Below are 20,563 nucleotides of genomic sequence, written 5' to 3' on the forward strand. Positions count from 1 at the left end.
GAAGGAAGGAAGGAAGGAAGGAAGGAAGGAAGGAAGGAAGGAAGGAAAGAAGGAAGGAAAGAAGGAAGGAAAGAAGGAAGGAAAGAAGGAAGAAAGAACCCATTTTAGTTGCGGTGCAGACATATATAACAATTAGAATTCTAGTTGGGACTTTAAATTTGGCAAGGAGATTTTCAGACATTATTTCACTTGAGATTCTTAAGGATTATAAGAAGTTAGCACTTGTTTGGCTTGCTTTTACAAGCTCTATGAGTCCATTGGCATGGGTACTCCCAGATGAGGAAGCTCTCTGGGTCAAAACAGGTGAGCTCTTATTCTGTAACTTAACCTAAAGAGCTGCTTCTGCATTAAGAAACTCAAAAATTTATAGTCTTTTGAAGTTCCCACCAATATGTGTGAGGGCTGGAATTTGAACCAAACTCATCTTGGCTTTGAGGCCAGTCTCATCTATATCCACTTTATCATGTGGTCCATTTTCCTTGCATCCTCCCCACAAGGCCAAACACAAAGTATGCATGGAAAAAGCAATATTGATGGATCTTAAATGAATTTGCTAACAATAAGTAGCAACATCATCTGTTGATGAATCAATAAACATTCATCAAGCATCTCTAATATATGCTCTGTGCTTGGTGTTGGGAATATGAAAGTAAGTTCAAAGTACTGTCTGCCTTCAACCAGCTTACATTTTCCTAGATATAAACTTGGGTTCTAGTGTTGGATCCACCATTAATTACACATATGACTTTGAACAAATCACTATTTTTTTCCATGACTTAGTTTCCCTCTCAGACAGAGAAAATGCTTCCAGTCTCAGGATTATTATAAGCATAAACTGAAAAAAAATGTATAATAGTGATATTTATAATATTCAGGAAGTTATCCAGAACAAAATCCAAAAACCATTTTCAAATAGCTAAATGTTCAAAGAGTATGAACAGTTTTCAAGAGAAAAATGGCAAACTGTTATTGGCCATATGGAATCATGCTCCAAATAACTAATCAGAAAAATATGAATTTTTAAAATTCTGGGGTTTTGAGCTCACACTCACTAAATTGGAAAGCATGACAAAAATTGGAAACAGTTCACATTGAAGATGCTTTTGGAAGACAAGACATTAATACATTGATGTCATTGCCCAGAACAAAATGGTGGGTGATTTCAAAATGAAAAGCATCTATAAGTCTTTTTAAGAAATTCTTTAGAAATGTTTTTATTTCCTTCTTTAAGCTCACTACTCTGTAAACAGTCATGTTTCCTTATCTTTAAGTCAAGAAAGAGTTCTACATGCTGTGATTTTGATGACTAGAAGCTGAAGTTGAATATAGTTGAATTAGGCTGAGAAGACAGTTCCATTTCCAAATGACCATCTTGCCTTTTACAAATCAGAATGGCCCAGAGTGAAAATAGAGCAAAGCTGGTATAAATAACACCTTAGAAGCTAGAAGGCACATTTCCATGTGGAAATCACACTTAGCTTTTGGTTCTATGAAAAACTTTCAATTCATTCATGCAAGACTATTGATTGAACATCTATCAGAATGAGGCACTTTGCACTTAACTAAAATCAGCCCATGAGAAGGAAGCCATTTTTTCAGCTTTATTTAAAAAAGTTTATGATTTTCATTTGAATGAGCTGGAAAGATGATTTGATGAATGTAATATGGAGTATTATATAGTAGAAAAGAATGTTGCATGTAGAGTTCAAGGACTCAGGTTCAAATCTCATCTCTGTCATGATTGTCTGTATGATCTTGGACCAAGTCACTTTGCTTCTCTCCATCATTTCCTTATCTATATAAAATGAGATATTGGTACAAATGGTCTTTGAGGTCCCTTCCTGCTCTCAGTCATTTAGATCATCTTCTTTGTCTCCATTATTTGAAACTATGAATATATTTTTATGGGGGAAACCAGGGAAAAAAGCTTGGCATGCTCTGGTACAAAAACCAAAGTTGAATTCTGCACAATTATAATGATCAAGTGTGGTCCCAGAGAAGACTGAAAAACATACATTTGCCTTCCTTCTTTGCAGAGGTGGGAGACTACTGGTGTGGAATATTGGATGCATTCTATCAAAAACAGTTAATATGCTTGTGGATTTTACTGGACTGACTCACATTCTCTCTCATTCCTCCTCTGTCTCTCTGCCTCTGTCTCTGTCTCTGTCTGTCTTGTCTGTCTTGTTTCCCACCCCTTTCTTTTTGGAACAAAGATTAACTTTCTCCTTCAAGAAATAGGTTATATTTGGAAACATATGATATAAAAACAAAATAAATCAATAAAATCATTTAAAAAGAAAAACAAATATTCTGCTACAAAAAATAACTTTTGATATTTATACAGCACTTTAATATTTACAGAGTGCTTTACATATGGTATCTTATTGTATGCTCATGACAAGCCTATGGGATAGATATTGTTATTATTATTATCCCCATTTTACAGATGAAGAAACAGTCTCAGAGAAGGCAAGTAGGCTTATTAAGTTAGTAAATTATGGAGGAAGGATTTGAACCAAGATCTTACATAAGTTAAAGCCAGTGTGCCTTCCACTGGACCATCCTGCTTCTAAAATAGCTGAATTATTATTTTTTTTAAAACCCTTACCTTCCATCTTGGAGTCAATACTGTGTATTGGCTCCAAGGCAGAAGAGTGGTAAGGGTAGGCAATGGGGGTCAAGTGACTTGCCCAGGGTCACATAGCTGGGAAGTGTCTGAGGTCAGATTTGAACCTAGGACCTCTCGTCTCTAGGCCTGGCTCTCAATCCACTGAGCTACCCAGCTGCCCCTAAAATAGCTGAATTATTAACCAATTTTTGAATCCTGAATATGAATTTTTTTCTCCCCAGCAAAAGCAATTTGCCAACAGATCACTGATTTCTTAATATCCTTCTTCCTGGGTCTTGATTAGGGAGAGAGAAAATGAGGAGCAGCATGGTACAATAGAAAGAGTTCTGTGTTTAGAATCAGAACACTCACACGCCAATCCCAGCTCTGCCATCAATTAGCTTCATGACCTTGGGTAAATCACTTAACCTCCATGGGCATCAGTTCTTCATTTGTGCTCTAAATTTATGATCCTATAATAAGGACTCAAGCATGACAAGAAGAAGACACAGAAATGCTATAACTGGTTCTATGACTAGGTTAGGAGATCTTTAATATTGACATAATCTTAGCAATGATTTGATATAGAATTGTTTCAAGTTGGAAGAAGATAAAGATGATCTTTTAAAACTCTTTCTCTCCCCATGAATCTATCCCTATGATCCTATTTTACATCAAAAAAGGAACTTCTACTTGCCAGAAAGAGGAAAACAGTTCTAGAATATCTCATGAGATGGGGGAAAATCTCCAGTGAATAAATAGGTGATTTAGTTAGCAATAGGACATCTCAGGAAGGGGAATTTTCTTCATCAACACTGACTGTAAGACGTCTATGAGTTAATGATATTATAGAATCATAGATTAAAAATTGGAAAGAACCATATAGGCAGTGACCAGATATGTCCAAAGGAATTCCCTATGATTGACAAAGATTAGTTGACTCGGGGAATTCACAGAGCTAGAAACTATCAGAGGTAGGAATTGAACCCTTGACTCCATGTCTAGGCACCATGTTGTGGCTGCCTTGGAGCCTATATAAAAACAACAGCAGCAGTGGCAGCAGCAATAACAACAATGAGTAAATGAACAAGGCGACTCATTTACAAAGCATAAGGTCATTCAGAACTGATGAATAGGTGGGTATATATTATTTGAATTCCATTCAAAGCAGTCTCCTTAAGGAGATGTTCCATATTTCTCCTTTTACCCACTCCCTTCCCACCATTTCCTCCACAGGTAAAATGCCCTAACTTTAGTACAGTTATAAATACTAGGATTAATGTTCAAGGGCTGCTCTTTCTTTCTTTTGGGGGGGATAGGGATGACTTCTCTTATTTGACATTAATATCCTTACTTTGGGGCAAGTAAGTAAAGGAGGAAAGCACAAGAAATCTAAGGTACTGCACTAAAACTATTATAATGTCATATTTAATCCTGTTAACATTTCTTCTTCCATTCCAGAGATAACTGAGCTCTTGAATCCAGTCCCTCTTAATGGCTTTCTGCTAAGTCAGGTTAGGTCCAGCTGTGTGCCAACAGAGTAGAATGCCACCTCCGAAAGGATTTTTCTTTTCACTGATGTCAGCAGTCTTCTCCAAACATTGGTCACCTTTCAGCCTACTCTTCTGAATCTTCTCTAAGGGAAAAGGAGGGGGTTGGGGATGAGGCAAAAAGAAGAAAGACACCAGGCAACAAAATGCCATTACAGACCTGGGAAGGCTTATTTCCACGTGTTCCTCTTGCATTTTTGTAAACCAGCTTTGCATCTGATCCATAGAAATATTTTTTTCTAATTCCTCAAGGGCCACATCTTCAGCTGGAAGCAGGAGAATTAAACTAAACTCATCCCCTTCATAAGGCAATTCCAAGACCTGGTAGTTCATTTGTGAGTGAGAGAAATAACCTACAACCAAGGAGGGAGAAGACAAATCAAATCAACCAATAACACATTTACTAAGGGTTTGCTTTATGCCATATATCTAAAATATCTATATCTGTATCTATATCTATATCTGTATGTCTATAGATATATAGGCAATGTGTGCTAAGTGCATACATATTAATGGGGGAGACAATACATATTTATAGATATCTACATGACAAATAAAGAATAAAAGGGAGGTAACTTTAAATGGGAAGGCTCATGTAATTAGGGAGACCTGGAAAGACCTCTTGTAGGTGGTATCTCTTGAATTAAGTCTTAAAAGAATTCAGGGTCAGAGAGGAGGATTTCCCCCTCAGAACCTGAAGAGACTCCCTCTACAGAGATAGATAATTGACTCCTTAGTCTTAGAAGGTTCCCCTGGGCTTGGAGAGGTCCGGGAATTTTCTCTCAAAATTACCGAACTTTGTCCTCAGTCGCATCTTCATCATTGGTACCTTGATTATAGAACCATCTTTAATGGTAAAATCACTTGTATGTGTCTCTTCTTCTCTGAATTTCTTTTTCCAATTCCCCTTGAAGTAAATGGCATTCACCAGCACAAGTCTCGTAAGAGGACCAAAGTCTTCATTTGAAAACATGTTTTTTATTTTTCCTTTGGAGGATTAAAAAAGAGAAGAATTGAATAGCTCCCCCAAAAATCACTTGGGAGAGAAGTCAAGTATCCACTGCCTATGTAGGTACAAGAACTGACAAGATAACCATTATTGAGGTTTTGTATTTAAGGGAAATGGAAGAGAGAAGGGAGGAACCAAACAACTTTTATCCCTTTATTCTGTGTAACTTTCTAATCCTCTTTTTGATTGAATGGAGTTAGACTACTGAAATGTGCAACATGGACAGGATAAATAAGTCTTCAAATCAAGGGTTTCTAATGGGTGGATTGTACAGTATGATTAGCCAATCAGCCCTCAAATCCTAATCATTGCCTGCAGAGTCACAGTCTAGCTGGATCTCTCTCCTTATACAGAGGAGACATTTGAAGTCTGAAATGGCATTCCAGTTTGAAATACTAACACATTTTTAAGAGCAAAGTCAGGGTAGAGGTGGTTGAAGTGCTCTCTCTCCCTGCCCGCTTTGGGCTTCTCATGTGGAAGAGGAATTAAGTTTATTCTTCTTGACCCCAGAGGGTAGAGCTAGACAAGAATGGAAATTACAAAGATAAGTTGAGGTTTAATATCAAGAAAAAAACAACAACTTAGTAACAATTAAAGATTTCCAAAAATGCATTTAGCTGCCACAGAAGATAATGGGCTTCCTTTCTGCAGGGGGTTTAGAGCAAAGTTTGGATAAGTGCCAGTAAGTTCTGATGTGACAAGGAAATTCTTCTTCTCTTATTGGTTAAGAAAAATGACGTTATCTATTTGTTTCTAACTTTGAGGTTACATCATTATGTCATTCAAAACTGGTAGTAGGAGTAGGACAGAGTGTTGGTAAGAACAATGACAAAGCCCTCTTACTGCATCTTGGGCTCGAATATCCCTAGCAGGAATCTCTCTTCCACCTCATTCCAACCTCATGCATTTCACTGGCTCACAGTTTCTAGCATTCTATTTATGAATTTTACTTTCTTATTAGGGATTGAGAAACTAGGTCCCATACTCAGAGAAGGAAGAAGAGAGAAGCACCATTGTACACCTTAATGACTCTAATCTAGAGAGGAAGAGAATAGTGTCATAGCAAGAGTTCTGAGTTTGGAATAAGAAGATCCAGGTTCAAATTCCAGTTCTGTCATTCACTCCCTGGATGACCTTGGGCAAATTACTTTAACTCTCTGAAGCAATAAAATAGCGCCTTCTATTATGTCAGAGAGAGTAGACCTAGAAAGGAGGCTGAAGCAGCAACAAAAAATGTATAAGAGCAGTACCCACTACTTGATTTGGGGCAGGGATCAATAATTCAATAGTAGGGATACCTGTGACTCTACCTCTGTGGGCTGGATGATTCTTCCAAGAGAAACAGTGGAAAGCAATAGACCCAAGGATATCATCTAAGGTCTTTGGGCTCGATAGGTTGCACTGTGACCTAGAAATGTTGCTCTAAACCCCCTATAGTCCTGACAGACAAACTATCCTTACTGGCAAGGCTGCATGCCCCATCCACTTCTTGGTACCTCACCTCCTGCCCTTTCCTTTTTCTGGAATCTTCTATATCTGCAATCCAGAATCTTCAAAGCCAGAAGCTTCCACCTTTCCAGCTACTTGGTGCCTTCATCATCCCATTTGTGATATCTGGCCCCGTGCACTCACATTGTCTGTAGACTGTGACCTATCAAGCCCAAAGACCTTAGATGATATCCCTGGTTCTGTTGCTTCCATCATTTCTCTTGGAAGGCTCATCCAGCCCACAGAGGTAGAGTCACAGGTATCCCTACTATGGAAGTATTGACCCCTGCCCCAAATCAAGTAGTGGGTACTGCTCTTATACATTTTTTGTTGTTGCCTCAGCCTCCCCTACTGTACTCGTCTAAGCATCTCGAGTTAAGATTTATGGGTTTCTTTCAAACACTGCCCCAAAATGCTTATTGCTTCTAGCATGGCTAAATTACTTTGGCTTTTAATTCCTAATAGTTGACTCTCATAATGGTTATCTAGTTGAATATCCTCATTTTATTTTGTAAAAGAGAGTGGGGGTAACATACAGAAGAACAAGAAGACTTGTTGCCCAAAGTGACCCTGGTATTAAATGACAAAGAAAGTACAAAAGCCTACATCTTTTGACTCCAAATATGACGCTTTCCCCCCCTTCTGTGGTATGTTTTTAGGGAAACAATTTAGAGAGAAGAATAAAAATTGCATTCAGAAAGGAACTTTACCAAAAACAAGCACGATGTGCCCCTTTCTGCTGGAGATATGTCTGGTCTTCTACAGATGGGAATTTTACGGAAAACAAATATAATGGGTTCATTTGGGTTCTACATAGATGGTGCTATGAGGTCTCCACTCTTCTGCTTGATTCTCCAATTGGAGAGGGAGAACATCATGGTGACTAGAGCATTAGACTTGAGGCCAAGAAGACCTAAGATGAAATTTGCCTTAGATAGTCCCTGTAGAACCCCGATCAAGTCATTTAATATCCCTTCTCACCCATACAACGAAGATAAGAATAGTATCTACCTTGTAGGATTGTTGAAATAGTGTACGTAAAATGCTTTCCAAACATTAAATTACTGCATAAATTCAAACTAAGGCTTCAAGTGAAGGACATGGCAAGAAGTTAAAAGATTCATCCTTCATTAAAGATTTGGGAAGCCCCAAACCATGTCTTCTTTCATTTATTTTATGGAATGATTGAGTTTCTTGAGTGGCATGTTGCCAGGAGGATTATCAAGATATGCTGCTAAGCATTAACACATTTAACCAAGGGGTATTAATGATTTACAGTAAATGTGGGAAATAAAGCACTTGTCACTAATGGAGTGAGTACATCAGAGGCTGTCTTTGCCTTGACAAAAAAAAAAAAAAAAGAGTGATTCCACAATGCTGGGGCTGGCGCAAAAATTGCCATTCACCGTTCTCTGGTGAACCATAAAAAATCGGTATGATTCAACCCAGGATCATTCGTCTTTCAAAGCTTCTTTCAATTTCTCTCCATTTTAGGACTGAGTAACAATAAGAATGAAAGGAAGTAGAGTTTTTCACTTCTTAATTCCTTTATGTCTATGTTTCTGCTCTGGGTATTAGTAAGAAAACAGCCAGTCATTCCCAGCTTGAGGGCAAAGAGAACCACAAATATGAATAGCAAATAAGGATTCTGGGAAAATGGACAGTTTTACCATCTGTTTTGTTTTCCACCCAGGTACTGATCGCCTCTGCGCAAGACTTTGCATCTTGGAAATCCACCAGTTTTACAGCGCTCTGAAAAAAGTCCTCGTTGCTATGGAGATAGTGTTCCTTCACCAGGAATCCTTCCTGAAGGTAGAGGGCATTGGCAAGATTAAATGTAAATTCTTGCCTTTTGGGGGGCATGGCAGAGAGAAATGACTTCAGAGACGAAAATTCTTCCCCTAAAAAATAATTATAACATATACTGACATCTTGAACAACATAAAAACAACAGCATTTCCGCCCAGTTATCTAAGCACTCTGATAGATGCCATAATTCCTTAGACCCTTAGGTATAACTAACCCTGCATTTTAAGTTACCATAAATATTTTAAATGTTTCCTTGCTGCAGAAAATGAGCCTTTGCAGAAAACAATTTATGTTGAAGGGGAAGAAACTGTCCATAGTTTCACACTTTGAAAAAAAAAAAAAGCCCAGTGTGTATCAGAGGCGGATGACAAAGAGGACAGAGTGCTGGACTTAGAGTCAGGAGGATCTGGGTTCAAATCCTACCTTTGACACAGGCTAATTTGGTGCCTCCAATTCCTTATCTCTGGAAGGGGAAGAATATGTTCTTTGCAAAGCACTCCATAGGTTTTACAACGTAATGTGTTGGTTACTATTTACGCTAATCTCAAGGAAAGCAATATAGTTCACAAACCAATTTTGCTCCCATCGGGATTAAGAATTAGGACACTCTTTATATATAATATGAAGCGATGATTCTCCCCAAAACGTTAGACCAGTGAATTCTCTTCAATATCAGAGTCATAAAATGCGTGTCAACCTATTGAAAAATGGCTGACAATGCTGTGTCATAGGAATATATGATGGAACATTCCAGAATATGCAATGACAACGCTGAGTAACTTGGAGACAAGCATAGAGAAAGTTATGTGAAATGCTGTTTAGCAGTCAACCAGGGAGATTATATACACAAGGATTATAATATTAATTACAATTAAATTGTAATTTAAAATTTTAATTTTAATTTTTTATTAAAATTTTTATCAAATGTTAAATTTAAATTTAAATTGTAAATTAAAATGTTAAGTGCCAATTAAAAGAACACTAAAATGAGGTCAGATAACTGAATAATTATAAAAACTGATCTTAGACCTAGAGAAAAGGTAAGTTACCCTGATGTTGATAGAAAAGTAGGTAGGGAACTATGGGTAAAGGATTGTAGATACACTTGCCAAACGTTTAATCTGTCATTTGGTTTTGTTTAATTCTTTTTCTACCTAAAAAGGAAAGGCTCATTTGAGATGAAGAGAGAAGAAGGCTAAATCTATAAATTAGTATGACAATAACAAAATATATTGGCATAACTTATTTTTTTAAGAAGAGCAAAGTGATTCTGAAAGGATCTATTCCTTTATGCCTGATTTTTGAGACTTTGAAAGTTTTTTTTTTTTTTTTTTTTTTTTTTAATTTGGGGAAGGGAGGATGGCAATTGTATTTTTCTGACTCACTGTTCTTGTTATTTTTTTGAGAATTGTTTCAACTTGGAGTGAGCCCTCTAGTGGTATGTCACAAGGATCTGTGTTTGATTCCATGCTTTAACATTTTTATTATTAACTTGGATAAAAGAAGAGATTATATGCTAATCAAATTTCTGGATGATACAGTGTTGGGTGGAATGATTGACACTGGATTATAGGATCAGGATCCAAAAAATACCTTGACAGGCTGGAGCATAGATGCAAATAAAGATGAAATTTACTAGAAATAAATGTAAACTATTACATTTGGGTTAAAAAAAACAACCTCATATGTAAAGATTAATGACATATAGTTTAAGAGCAGTTAGTTTGAACAAATTTCTGAGAACTGATGTGGACCTACAAACTCAATATGGATCCATACTGTGAATCTGGCAAGCCTGAAAGCTAATGCAATCATAATTGCAAATGGCATGGCTTGGAGGCAGCTAGGTGGCTCAGTACATAGAGAGTCAGGTCTGGAGATGGGAGGTCCTGGGTTCAAATCTGGCCTTGATCCCTTCTTAGTTGTGTGACCCTGGGCTGCTCATTTAACCCCAACTGCCTTGCCCTTACTGATCTTCTGCCTTGGAAGCAGTGCTCAATGGTGATTCTAAGGCAAAAGGCAAGTTTTGAAGGAGAGAGAGAGAAAGAGACAGACAGACAGACAGACAGACAGACAGACAGAGACATAGAGAGACAGATAAAGACAGAGAGACAGACAGAGACAGAGAGTGAGAGAGAGACAGAAAGAGACAAAGAGACAGAGAGAGAGAGGTAGAGAGGTAGAGAGGGACAGAGGGATGACTTCCAGGACTAGACATGGTCTAGAGATATATTTAACATGATTAAACAACAGCAGAAATATTTTGCTCATTTTAAAGACATCCTTTTGATAGAGAGTATTCAGAAAAGGGCAACCAGGATGGTGGTGAACCTTAAGTCCATGTTATATACAGATCATTTGAGAGAACTAGTCTGAGAATCAAGAGATCTAGGTGCTAAGAACAGCTAACATTTATTTAATCAATTACAAAGTGTTTTTCTTACAATAACCTTGACAAGCAGGTAGCATCAATGCTACTCTGCCCATTTAATAGGTAATAAAATAATCTCAGAGAAAGTCAGTGTGATAGAGTTGAAAGTCCAGTTCCCTGGGACTGCTATGTGATCTCAGAAGGAAGATACTATCAAGGAAATCAAGTGAAAGATTTTTTGGTTTTGTTTTGTTGTTGTTGCATTGGGTGATGGTGGTGGGAACCAGGAAAGACTTCTTACATTAGTTGGAATTTTAGCTGAGACTTGAAAGAAGCCAGGAAGCATAAGAAAGATAGAAAATAATTCCAAGCTGGGAGACAGCCATTGAAAATGTATGGGTTGGGGAAATGGAGTTTCTCATGTAAGGAATAATAAAAGAGGCTATTTTCACTGGATTGTAGAATACATGGAGGGGTGTCACATGGGAAACAATAAAGAAGCTATTTTAACTGGTTTATATAATACACAGAGGGGAGTAAGGAGTAAGTAGATTAGAAAGGTACAAAGAAGCCAGGTTATAAAGGACTTTAAAAACCAAAATTAGATTTTATATTTGATTCTGGAGGCAACAGGGAGCCAATGGAGTTTATTTAATAGGAAATTGGCGATATGTTCAAACCACTGGCGCTTTACAAAGTTCACTTTGATAGCTAAATGGAGGATGGAGTGGAATGGAGAGAGAATTGAGATAGGCAGACCAACCAAGAGCCTATTGGAATAGTCTTGGCATGAGGGATGAGGACTTGTACCAAGATGGTGGCAGTGTCAGAGGTGAAGAGACGGTGCACAGGTGGAATCAATAAGACTTGGCCACAAATTGGATATGGAGGGACAAGGGAGGGTAAAAAGTAGGCGATAATACTTAGGTTGCAAGCCTGAGTCACTGGATGGATGTTGGTGCCTTTGAAGGTAATAAGGGAAGTTGAAAGATGATATGGGAAGAAAAGATAAGTCTATTTGAGCATATTAAGTTTACGAAGCCTATCAAAGTTCAAGATGTCTAATAGGTAATTGGAGATCTGAGACTGGAGATGAGAAGAGAGATTAGGACTGAATAAATGGATCTGAGAACTATTACAAATGGATGAGAATTGAATATACAGAATCTATGAGACCACTAAACAAGATCATATAACGGGGGAAGAGAAGAGAGTCCAAAAGAGAGCCTCAAAATACACCCACAGCAACAATTAGCATTTCTATTTCACTTAAAGACTTAGAAAGTATGCTATACATATATTATTTCATTTGATCTTTACAACAGTACTGTGATGTAGTAAAATCTCCATTTTATAGACAAGGAAACTGAGGCAGAAAAAAAGGTAAAGTGACTTGCTTAGGGTCACACAGCAAAATCAGTGTCTGAAGAAGAATTTGAACTTGCTTCTTCTTGACAAACTGAGTATTCCTTTCTAATAGACTCGATCGTTTCTTGGCTGACTATATCAGTTCTACCGCTTGCTGTGACATCATTATTCCTCTCTAGAGTTCATCATCTGTAAAATCAGGGCTCCTGATGAGAGCAGTATTACTATGTGTAGCTTTCTTTGATGTAGCGCTTTCGAAAAACAAAACATTGTTTAGATTTCATTTCATTTCATGCTGTTACAAGCTCTCAAAGGCCAGATACTTTCAGACCTATTTTCTAAAGGAGAAAAAATCAAATCTATTCCAGCTCTGATTCCACTTCCCTACCATGGGGAAAAATCATCCCCCTTTCTTTGTGAATTACTGCAAGTTTCTGCCTAACTTTCCTTCCACTGGGAAGTTAATTGGTGTCTTTTGTTTTGCTCTGCTGGTTTCAGGAATCACTCCTGGGCTACTTTAAGGACTAAAACGACTAGAGTAACACAAGAGTAGGAAGGCATGACTAGAACTCTTTGAAACTCTAGAGAATAACTTTAAGATTTCCTGGATGGGGGGATGGAGTGGCAGAATAGTTCCAAAGATTTAATTAAGACTCGAAAGGCATTTGGCAGAGTTTGAAACTGATTTCCTGACATTCTGTAATTCAGTAGCTTTTCTTAAAGGGGGAAAAATGCAGTTCATAATCATTTGTCTGAGTAAATGGATTTATGTCATGTACTTAGACCTTAAAAATGTGTGACAGTCAGCAGCCCTTTGATAAATCACAATTCTTGGAAGTCAATAGGAAAATGTCACCATGTAGCAGAAGCTGTGTGTGTGTGTGTGTGTGTGTGTGTGTGTGTGTGTGTGTGTGTGTGTGTGCATATGTATGTCTCCAGAATCAGCTTTATAGACTTAATTTCATTTTCAGATAAATAACCTCTATTTAATAAAGACTTCAATGGAATGGTATTGCATGAATCATGTTCTAAGAAATGAAAGTTTACTTATTTGGATTTTCTAGAAAACAGGGCTTCTCTGCAGGAATAAGGATGGGGAAATGCAGTGAATGTGGAAAAGAGGATGTGGATTTGAATCAGGGCTCTAACACTTACCACCTTAACTGTGGGAACATTTGTTGTTGCCGTGGTTCAATCATTTTCAGTCTCGTCCTATTCTTTGTGACCCAATTAAAGGTCTTCTTGGCCAGGATACCAGAGTAATTTTTTTGCTATTTCCTTCTCCAGTTCATTTTACAGATGAGAAAACTGAGACCAACAGACTAAGTGAATAGCCCAGGGTCACATTACTAGTAAGTGTCTGAGGCCAGATTTGAACTCGGGAAGATGAGTCTTCCTGCCTACTTTGATCCTTCCCCCACCCCTCTTTTTCTTCTTCTATAAAATGAACAGGGTGGACTAATTGAGGGTCTTCCAGCTCCAAATCCTATCATCTCTCTGCCTCTATGTGTTCCTTTCTTCCTTTGTCCCTGTCTTCCTTTGGATTTTTCTTTTAACTCCCATCTGCACCTTTTCCAAAATGAATTTTGCACAAAGTTGGGAAAATAAAATGCTCTTCTCATGAGATGACTGGATGGTTTGACACAAGTCTTCAGGAAATCTATATCTTTGTATCTTTGCCACTTTGGATACTAGGATCAGAGTATCTGAAATCTGGATCTTTCTAAAAACAAACAAACAAAAATCTCTCAGGGAACTTAGATAACATGAAGTCCAACTTATTCCTTCAAAATTAAGAAACTGAGGGGGCACTTAGGTGGCTCAGTGAAGTGAGACCCAGACTTAGAAATGGAAAGTCCTGGGCTCAAATCTGACCTTAGACACTTTCTAGCTGTGTGACCCTGGGCAAGTCACTTATCCCCCATTGCCTAGACTTACCACTCTTCTGCCTTGGGACTAAAACACAGTCTTGATTCTAATGTAGAAGATAAGGGGTTAAAAAAATTAAGAAGCTGAAGCCCAAATGGATTTGCCTAAAGTCAAACAGGTTCCAAGTGTCTGTCAGCAAACAAATTCAGGTCTTTTATTTCCAAAACTAGGTCTTTTTGACCGTGTCTCACTGTCTGTAAAAGAGAAGACTGTCTTTGGAGAGCCCAGTAACCTTTTATGTCACTATTTTTTGATACCTGATTTGAAAGATCTGACACAGAGGAAATGGAACATGATTCTTTCTAAGGAAATCTCACCAATTGAGTCTTCCTGAAGTCGTAGAGCTTTTCTTATCTGATGATGAGCTTTTCCTTTGGCACCCATCTGCACCATTCCCAAAACCAATCTTGCACCAAGCGGGGAAAATATAATGTTTTCCTCCTGTGATGAATGGATGGTTTGATAAAGGTCCAAAGCAAATCTGTTATTGTTGTCAGCCAAGAGACTTGCACTGTGACTCCGCAGCATGAGGAATGGTCCACAAAGGGTCAATAAGAATCTCCCAAACCAGGTTTGAGTCATGATCTTGCCTGTTCATTGATAGAATCCAAATTAAATGGACGACAAAATACCAAAATGTCACTGCATTTAAGTCTCAAGAAGAAGCTTCCATTCACAATTGACAAGACAGTGATGTGAAGTAAACTAGGTCTCTGTGATTTGGGGTTTTCTCACCCTGAAGCTTTACTTTTAGGAGGATCAAGACTAATGATTTTAATACTATTTTCCTTCTAACTATATTATAAAAAAAACAACCTTGCCTTCTCTCTTAGAATCAGTTCTCTTCTAGAATTTTGACAGTGTTACTATCTATTCAGAAGGGTCCCTTCTCATCCTTAGCATTTTTACGAGAAGCTTTTTTAGATCTTTAGCAGCAAAGTCTCTGGAGCACCTTAATTTGGATTAGTTTTATGGGCTATGGCACAAGGAGAGAAATGCTCTCAAAGGAACACAACTTGAGTCGATTCTAGCTATTGCTGACATTCCATAGCGACTATTATACAGTTCACTAGAAGAATATGGTTTTATATACACAGGTAGTTGGAATATTAGAAGTCAAATTAAAAAAAAACACCTGATACCTGTATATGCATTGTTTGGATTATCCAGAATATTTTTAGATGTTTATTTTAAAACCACTTTGTTTTGATAATCAGAATCCCTTGGGGTAGGGAGGAATCTTAAACACATGTCAAAAGAAATTTTGTTAGGACACCGAGAGCATATTCTAAAGTACCAAACAAATATTCCATTAAGGAATAAGTTGGCACATATGGTTGTGGGTGTTAGTGTCTTAATGAGAAGACCAAATGGGGCAGAAGAGAAGTTTTACATATAACATTTTCTGTGAACAAGTCTGTTTTGACATACTGAGAATAAGGTTTCTTGTGAGGTTTCTGAACAAAACATCTGCTTGCTATTATGCAAATGGCCAAAATTATATGAATGCTTATAATTCATCCAATGTCAACCCATTAGGGATCTATTTTCCATCCAAGCACAAATTAGAATTACAAACAATATTTCTCAAGCACATAACATGCTTTTCTCACTTGTACTATAATCTGTAAACCAATCCACAAGCAGTTATTAAGCTCCTACTGTGTGCTAGACGCTGGGGATACAAGATGAAGTGGAAATAATCTCCCCCTTTCGGAAGAAACAACTTAAGTACTGTAAATACAAAATACATAATAGCATCAACCCTAACAAACATAATTTGTATAAATGTGGTGCTCATTATAAGTTAGTACATTGGAAAATAGATTTCAGAAACCTTAGATGACACTGGAATCCAACTCATCGTTTCATGGCTGCTGAACTAAGGAAAAGAAACGTTAAGAGACTAGCCCATGGTCATAAGGCTTTTAAGTGTCTAAAGCAAGATTTTAACCTACATCTTCTGGCTCCAAATCCAGTATTCTATTTATTGTTTCTGTTTCAAACATTTCTAGGCATCAGCAAACTCTCTCATGTTCTAGAAACATCTTTACTTACCTCTAGAGTTGAGGGGGATAGCTGAGCATGTCTATGCTTTCATGTGGTGAAAGGTCCTGATTCAACAGCATTGAATCCAGATTTGCTATCTAATTTTTATAATAAAATCCATTAAGATAAAAAAGTAATCTACCAACCATTAAAATTACAATAATGGTCCTGATCACTAGAAGGATTCCAACGTTTCTTAATCCTGCTGAATATTAGATTCTATTGGACCCATATGTTACACCAAAGGAGTTTTGGGGGTGAGATCAATATACTTACCTTTTAAAAATGTCTAACGGCTAGTTACTGGATGTTACACTTAGAATGAGCTTCCTGGGAACTGTTAAGAGCCTGACTCTGTGGAAGGGCAAGGGCAAGCACATTTATCATAAGACTTATTTGATTAATTCTTCCAAGGTTATAACAGGTGTTCAAGAACTCTGTTATGAAAGTACAAAATGATAACATTTGATAAAACTAATCGATTCCCTTTAAGGAGTGGAAGAATTGATAGAAAATATTTCATAGGCAATAAAAGCAATGGAACAAAAAAAACAAACACCACCACTCAGAATCTATAGAACAAATGTTACCATTATTCTTCATTCTGTTTAAATTATATCCTGATTGGAAATTGGATTTGGAAACCTATGCAGTTAGCCCTAAATTGAACTAGTATCATATTCTTGTGGTTCCATATAGAGTTTTAAAAGATTCCGCATGGATGTCATCATCAATATTTAACAAAGCCATGAGAAAAGTAAGAGAATGAAGCTGAGTCTAATAGGGAATGTAATTCTATGACTATTTAAAAGAAAAGCATCTCTATCACACTATGTAAGTCAGGGGAGTTGAGTGATAGGTGCAATCAATGGTGAGTGTTGACAGTGTCCCTGAGAACTTCACCAGCTTATCTTTCTGGTGGCCATATTTTACTATTGATTCATGTCAAACATACTTTTACACATGGCAAATATCTAATTTTTTTCATACATTCATTTGCTAATGCAACCAGATTGTTTTTCAGTTAAACAATTATCTAGCTATAGCTCAATTATACCATACTTATGAATTTTAGTAATGATATGCAATTGTATCTCTATTCTTATTAAACTCTTCTTATTAAATGCAGCTCAGCATTCTTTTCTGTCCAGATCTTTTAAGATCCTGCTCTGCCACGTGACATTTTCTATGCCTCTTGGGTGTCTTCTCACACTTTATTCCTCTCATATATTCTTTAATCCAATGGGACTAGCCTTCTTGTGGTTCCTCTCACAGGACTCTCTTATCTTCTAACTCTTTGTTTTCTCACTGACTGTCCTCATACCTGTAATTCTCTTCCCGCACCTCTAGCTCCTAGCTTCCCGTTTGGTAAGTTGAACTAAACCAGGACCATTAGGTATTCTCTTACTACTTTCCTACATATTTTTTTAATTTTAGTTTCCATTGTTTCCTTGCCCTTTTCAGGGTCTGCATTTCTGTGTTTGATTGAGTTCTGTGATTTATTTATTAATAAGGCATTTGTAAAGTGCTTCCTATGTGCTAGACTTTGTGTTAGGTACTGGAAAGACATAAAGGCAAAACTCGAATAACCTCAGCCCTGCAAAAATTCAGATCCTATTGATCCCAAAGGAGTCTCTCTTTTAAAAAAAAAATTCGAGTCATGTACAGATTGCCAAGCACAGGTTACTTTGGTGCAGGGAAAGGTTTGGTGGTGATAATTCTGTCACAAGTTCAGTGACATCTGTGGACTTGATAATAACTTCTGAGCCTTTTTCTGAACCTCTGGATCTAACATCCATAATTAGAAATCTTCCTGCTCTTTTCCCAACCCCTGGGTCACATTAGAGGGTTGGATGGAGGATGTACCCACCGTGGTTTGGGTGAACAACAGCAGAAACTATAGGCCACTTATTGCTTGTGACACAATGGAGAATATCTTGTAGAAGAAGGCCATAGCATCTCAACCAGTTTTCCCAGTCATGACAACCCTGTCACTTGCTCAACCTGCCACAGTCTCTCTGCTCCTGTAATAGGGCAGAGGGGAGAGACATTGATCTTTCGAAGTCAGTGTGATATTTCATAAGACCTTCACAAACCTTTGCTGTAGGTCATTTAAGACAAGCTCTATTCTTGGTTAATTGGAGAGTTTCAGCCCAGATAACATCATTCTTCTAGTAGAGTAATTATTCTTTTGTTACGGTTTCTTATAATTTAGAGTTGCCATCACTGGGAAACAGTGCCATTAGGTAGGACAAAGAAGTCTTCATTCAACCTCACTTGGGGGGGACGGGACAAGGTGCTATTAATAGTGTAGAATCAGGATTTGAGGCTTGCTTTTTTGTTTTTCTTTCTAGAAACTTGGCATTACTGTAAAAGACCATGAGCAGCAGAAGCATTGCTGAACTGAAGGGCTATGAGAAATTGTCTTTCCCATGGGAAATTTTACTCCGGTTCAACTTGCTATAACTGTATGCTATTAATGTGTTACTTGTAAATTGATCAGTCAGCAAGCATTTATCATGTACTCACTATGTCCAAGGCACTGACCTAAGCATTGGGAATATCAAGAAAGGCAAAAATATGATCCCTGCCCTCAAGGTGATCATATTTTAGTAAGGGAGAAAACATGCAACTTACTGGGTACCTACGGCATCTAGATACTAGGTGACACCAGAGGAAAGAGATCAGAAGGAGAAGAGAGAGAAGGAGAGAAAATTTGAGGCAGCGGGATCAAACAGGAGGCACAAAATTGAGACATGGAGAAAAATGTATGAGGAACAGCAAGAATGGTCAGTGTAGCTGGATCAGAGTGTGAACATGGGGGTAAAGTGTAAGACTGGAAAGTTAGAAAAGGATGAGGTTATAAAGGACTTTAAATGGCAAATGAATTTTATATTTGATTTTGATGGTAATAGAGAGCCCCTATAGTTTATTGAGTTATGGGCTTAAGATAGTCAGAGCTATACTTGGTGGGGTAGGCAAGGAAGGCAGGAAATCATGTTGCTAAAGAAGGGATGGATTAGAACAGGGAGAGACTCTATGAGTCTTCCAGTAGTGAACTAACCATTCATCTTTTCCCTTTGCCATTTAATTCAAAAGACTAAAAATTGTTCAATTTGGCCAGCTTGCTGAAGGGCTTGGCAATAACATTGTGGGTCTATATTCTAGTTCTTCCCTTACATCTGTAAGTAATAAAGAACTCTTCAACCAAACAAGAAAATAGTGTACTGAGTCATTTCCTCAAAATATTAGTCTTCAAGATGGCATTAAACGAGGCACTCAGGATGAGTTGTTAGAGCATTCTTTCAATACCTTTAGAGGGCTGATGGGCATGCTAGCCTGATAGACTGACTCTCTGGAAAATGAAGAGGATAAGATAAGGTTGGAGGAGAAGGTGGGTGCTAATATACAAGTAAGGAAACACTCACCTTATGTAACTGTGGGTCAGCTAACCAAAGCAAGATTCCAGTATTTGGATACAATAGGCTTGCCATGTTCTTGGTCTCCATACAGAACTCTAATTATGTGAACAGACCACATCAGTGAGCCAATAGTTATGGCAATGGAAGATGGAGAGACAGGAAAGCATTGGCCCTAAAGCCAAGTAAGATGAGTAGGACTTCTTAGTTTCCTAGATTATGGCTTCTTTACTTTTATCATGGCCAGTGGTATTAGTGCATCAGCCCAATGTAACACATTCACTACTGTTCTCTTTGAGAGATCAAAGTAATGTGCCTTCCTCAAATCAGGCAAAGGTGGGTCAGGGAGCCTATCAACACTACACCATATTAAAGATTAAGGACCCATTTCAAGTACGAAAAATGGATGTAAACAAGGGATGCTGGAATAACCAATGGTGTTTACTACTGAATTTATAGTCAGATTACCTAATAATAGTCCAATAACTGAAATTTTTATCTATCTACACTGGGACAAATCATTTAAACTCTGCGGACCTCAGTTTTCATACCCATAAAAGAGGAGGTTTGGATTAGATTACTTTTAAAGTTCATTGTAGCTTTAAATATATGATTTCATGAGGCTAAATACTAAAGCCTAAAGGAAGTTTAGAGATTGGATGGTAATAGTAATTACAAAAATAACTAATACACTATTTAATATTTACATAGTCCTCTCTATATATGTGCTAGATCATTTGATCCTCTTAACAACTTTGCGTGGTACATAATACAAATGATGGGATAGCCATCACTTTACAGATGAGGAACTGGACTCAAGGTGTATCACCTTTCTAGGTTCATACTCATAGTAAGCATTAAAGGGAAGATTTGAACCCAGGTCTTCCTAACTACAAGTCTAGAACTCTAAAACCATTGTACCATGCAGCTGACCACCATCTTCCTCCTCCCAAAGAACAT

At 37.6% G+C, this 20,563-nt stretch overlaps 1 protein-coding gene across 1 annotated transcript in view; it reads right to left on the reverse strand.

The window, feature by feature from the left end:
* The window catches only part of SERPINI2 (serpin family I member 2), a 38,489-nt gene extending 23,772 nt beyond the window's left edge, over nt 1-14,717 (reverse strand). Inside the window, exons 1-4 of the mRNA XM_044669541.1 lie at nt 14,453-14,717; nt 8,329-8,559; nt 4,954-5,148; nt 4,322-4,514 (exon numbers count right to left, since the gene is read on the reverse strand). Of these exons, the coding sequence (XP_044525476.1) occupies nt 4,322-4,514; nt 4,954-5,148; nt 8,329-8,559; nt 14,453-14,717 (884 nt within the window). The remainder of the gene's footprint in view (nt 1-4,321; nt 4,515-4,953; nt 5,149-8,328; nt 8,560-14,452) is intronic.
* Nucleotides 14,718-20,563: the final 5,846 nt, after the last annotated feature.

This window comes from Gracilinanus agilis, chromosome 3 (assembly GCF_016433145.1).
Source record: "Gracilinanus agilis isolate LMUSP501 chromosome 3, AgileGrace, whole genome shotgun sequence".
NCBI classification, from domain to species: Eukaryota; Metazoa; Chordata; class Mammalia; order Didelphimorphia; family Didelphidae; genus Gracilinanus; species Gracilinanus agilis.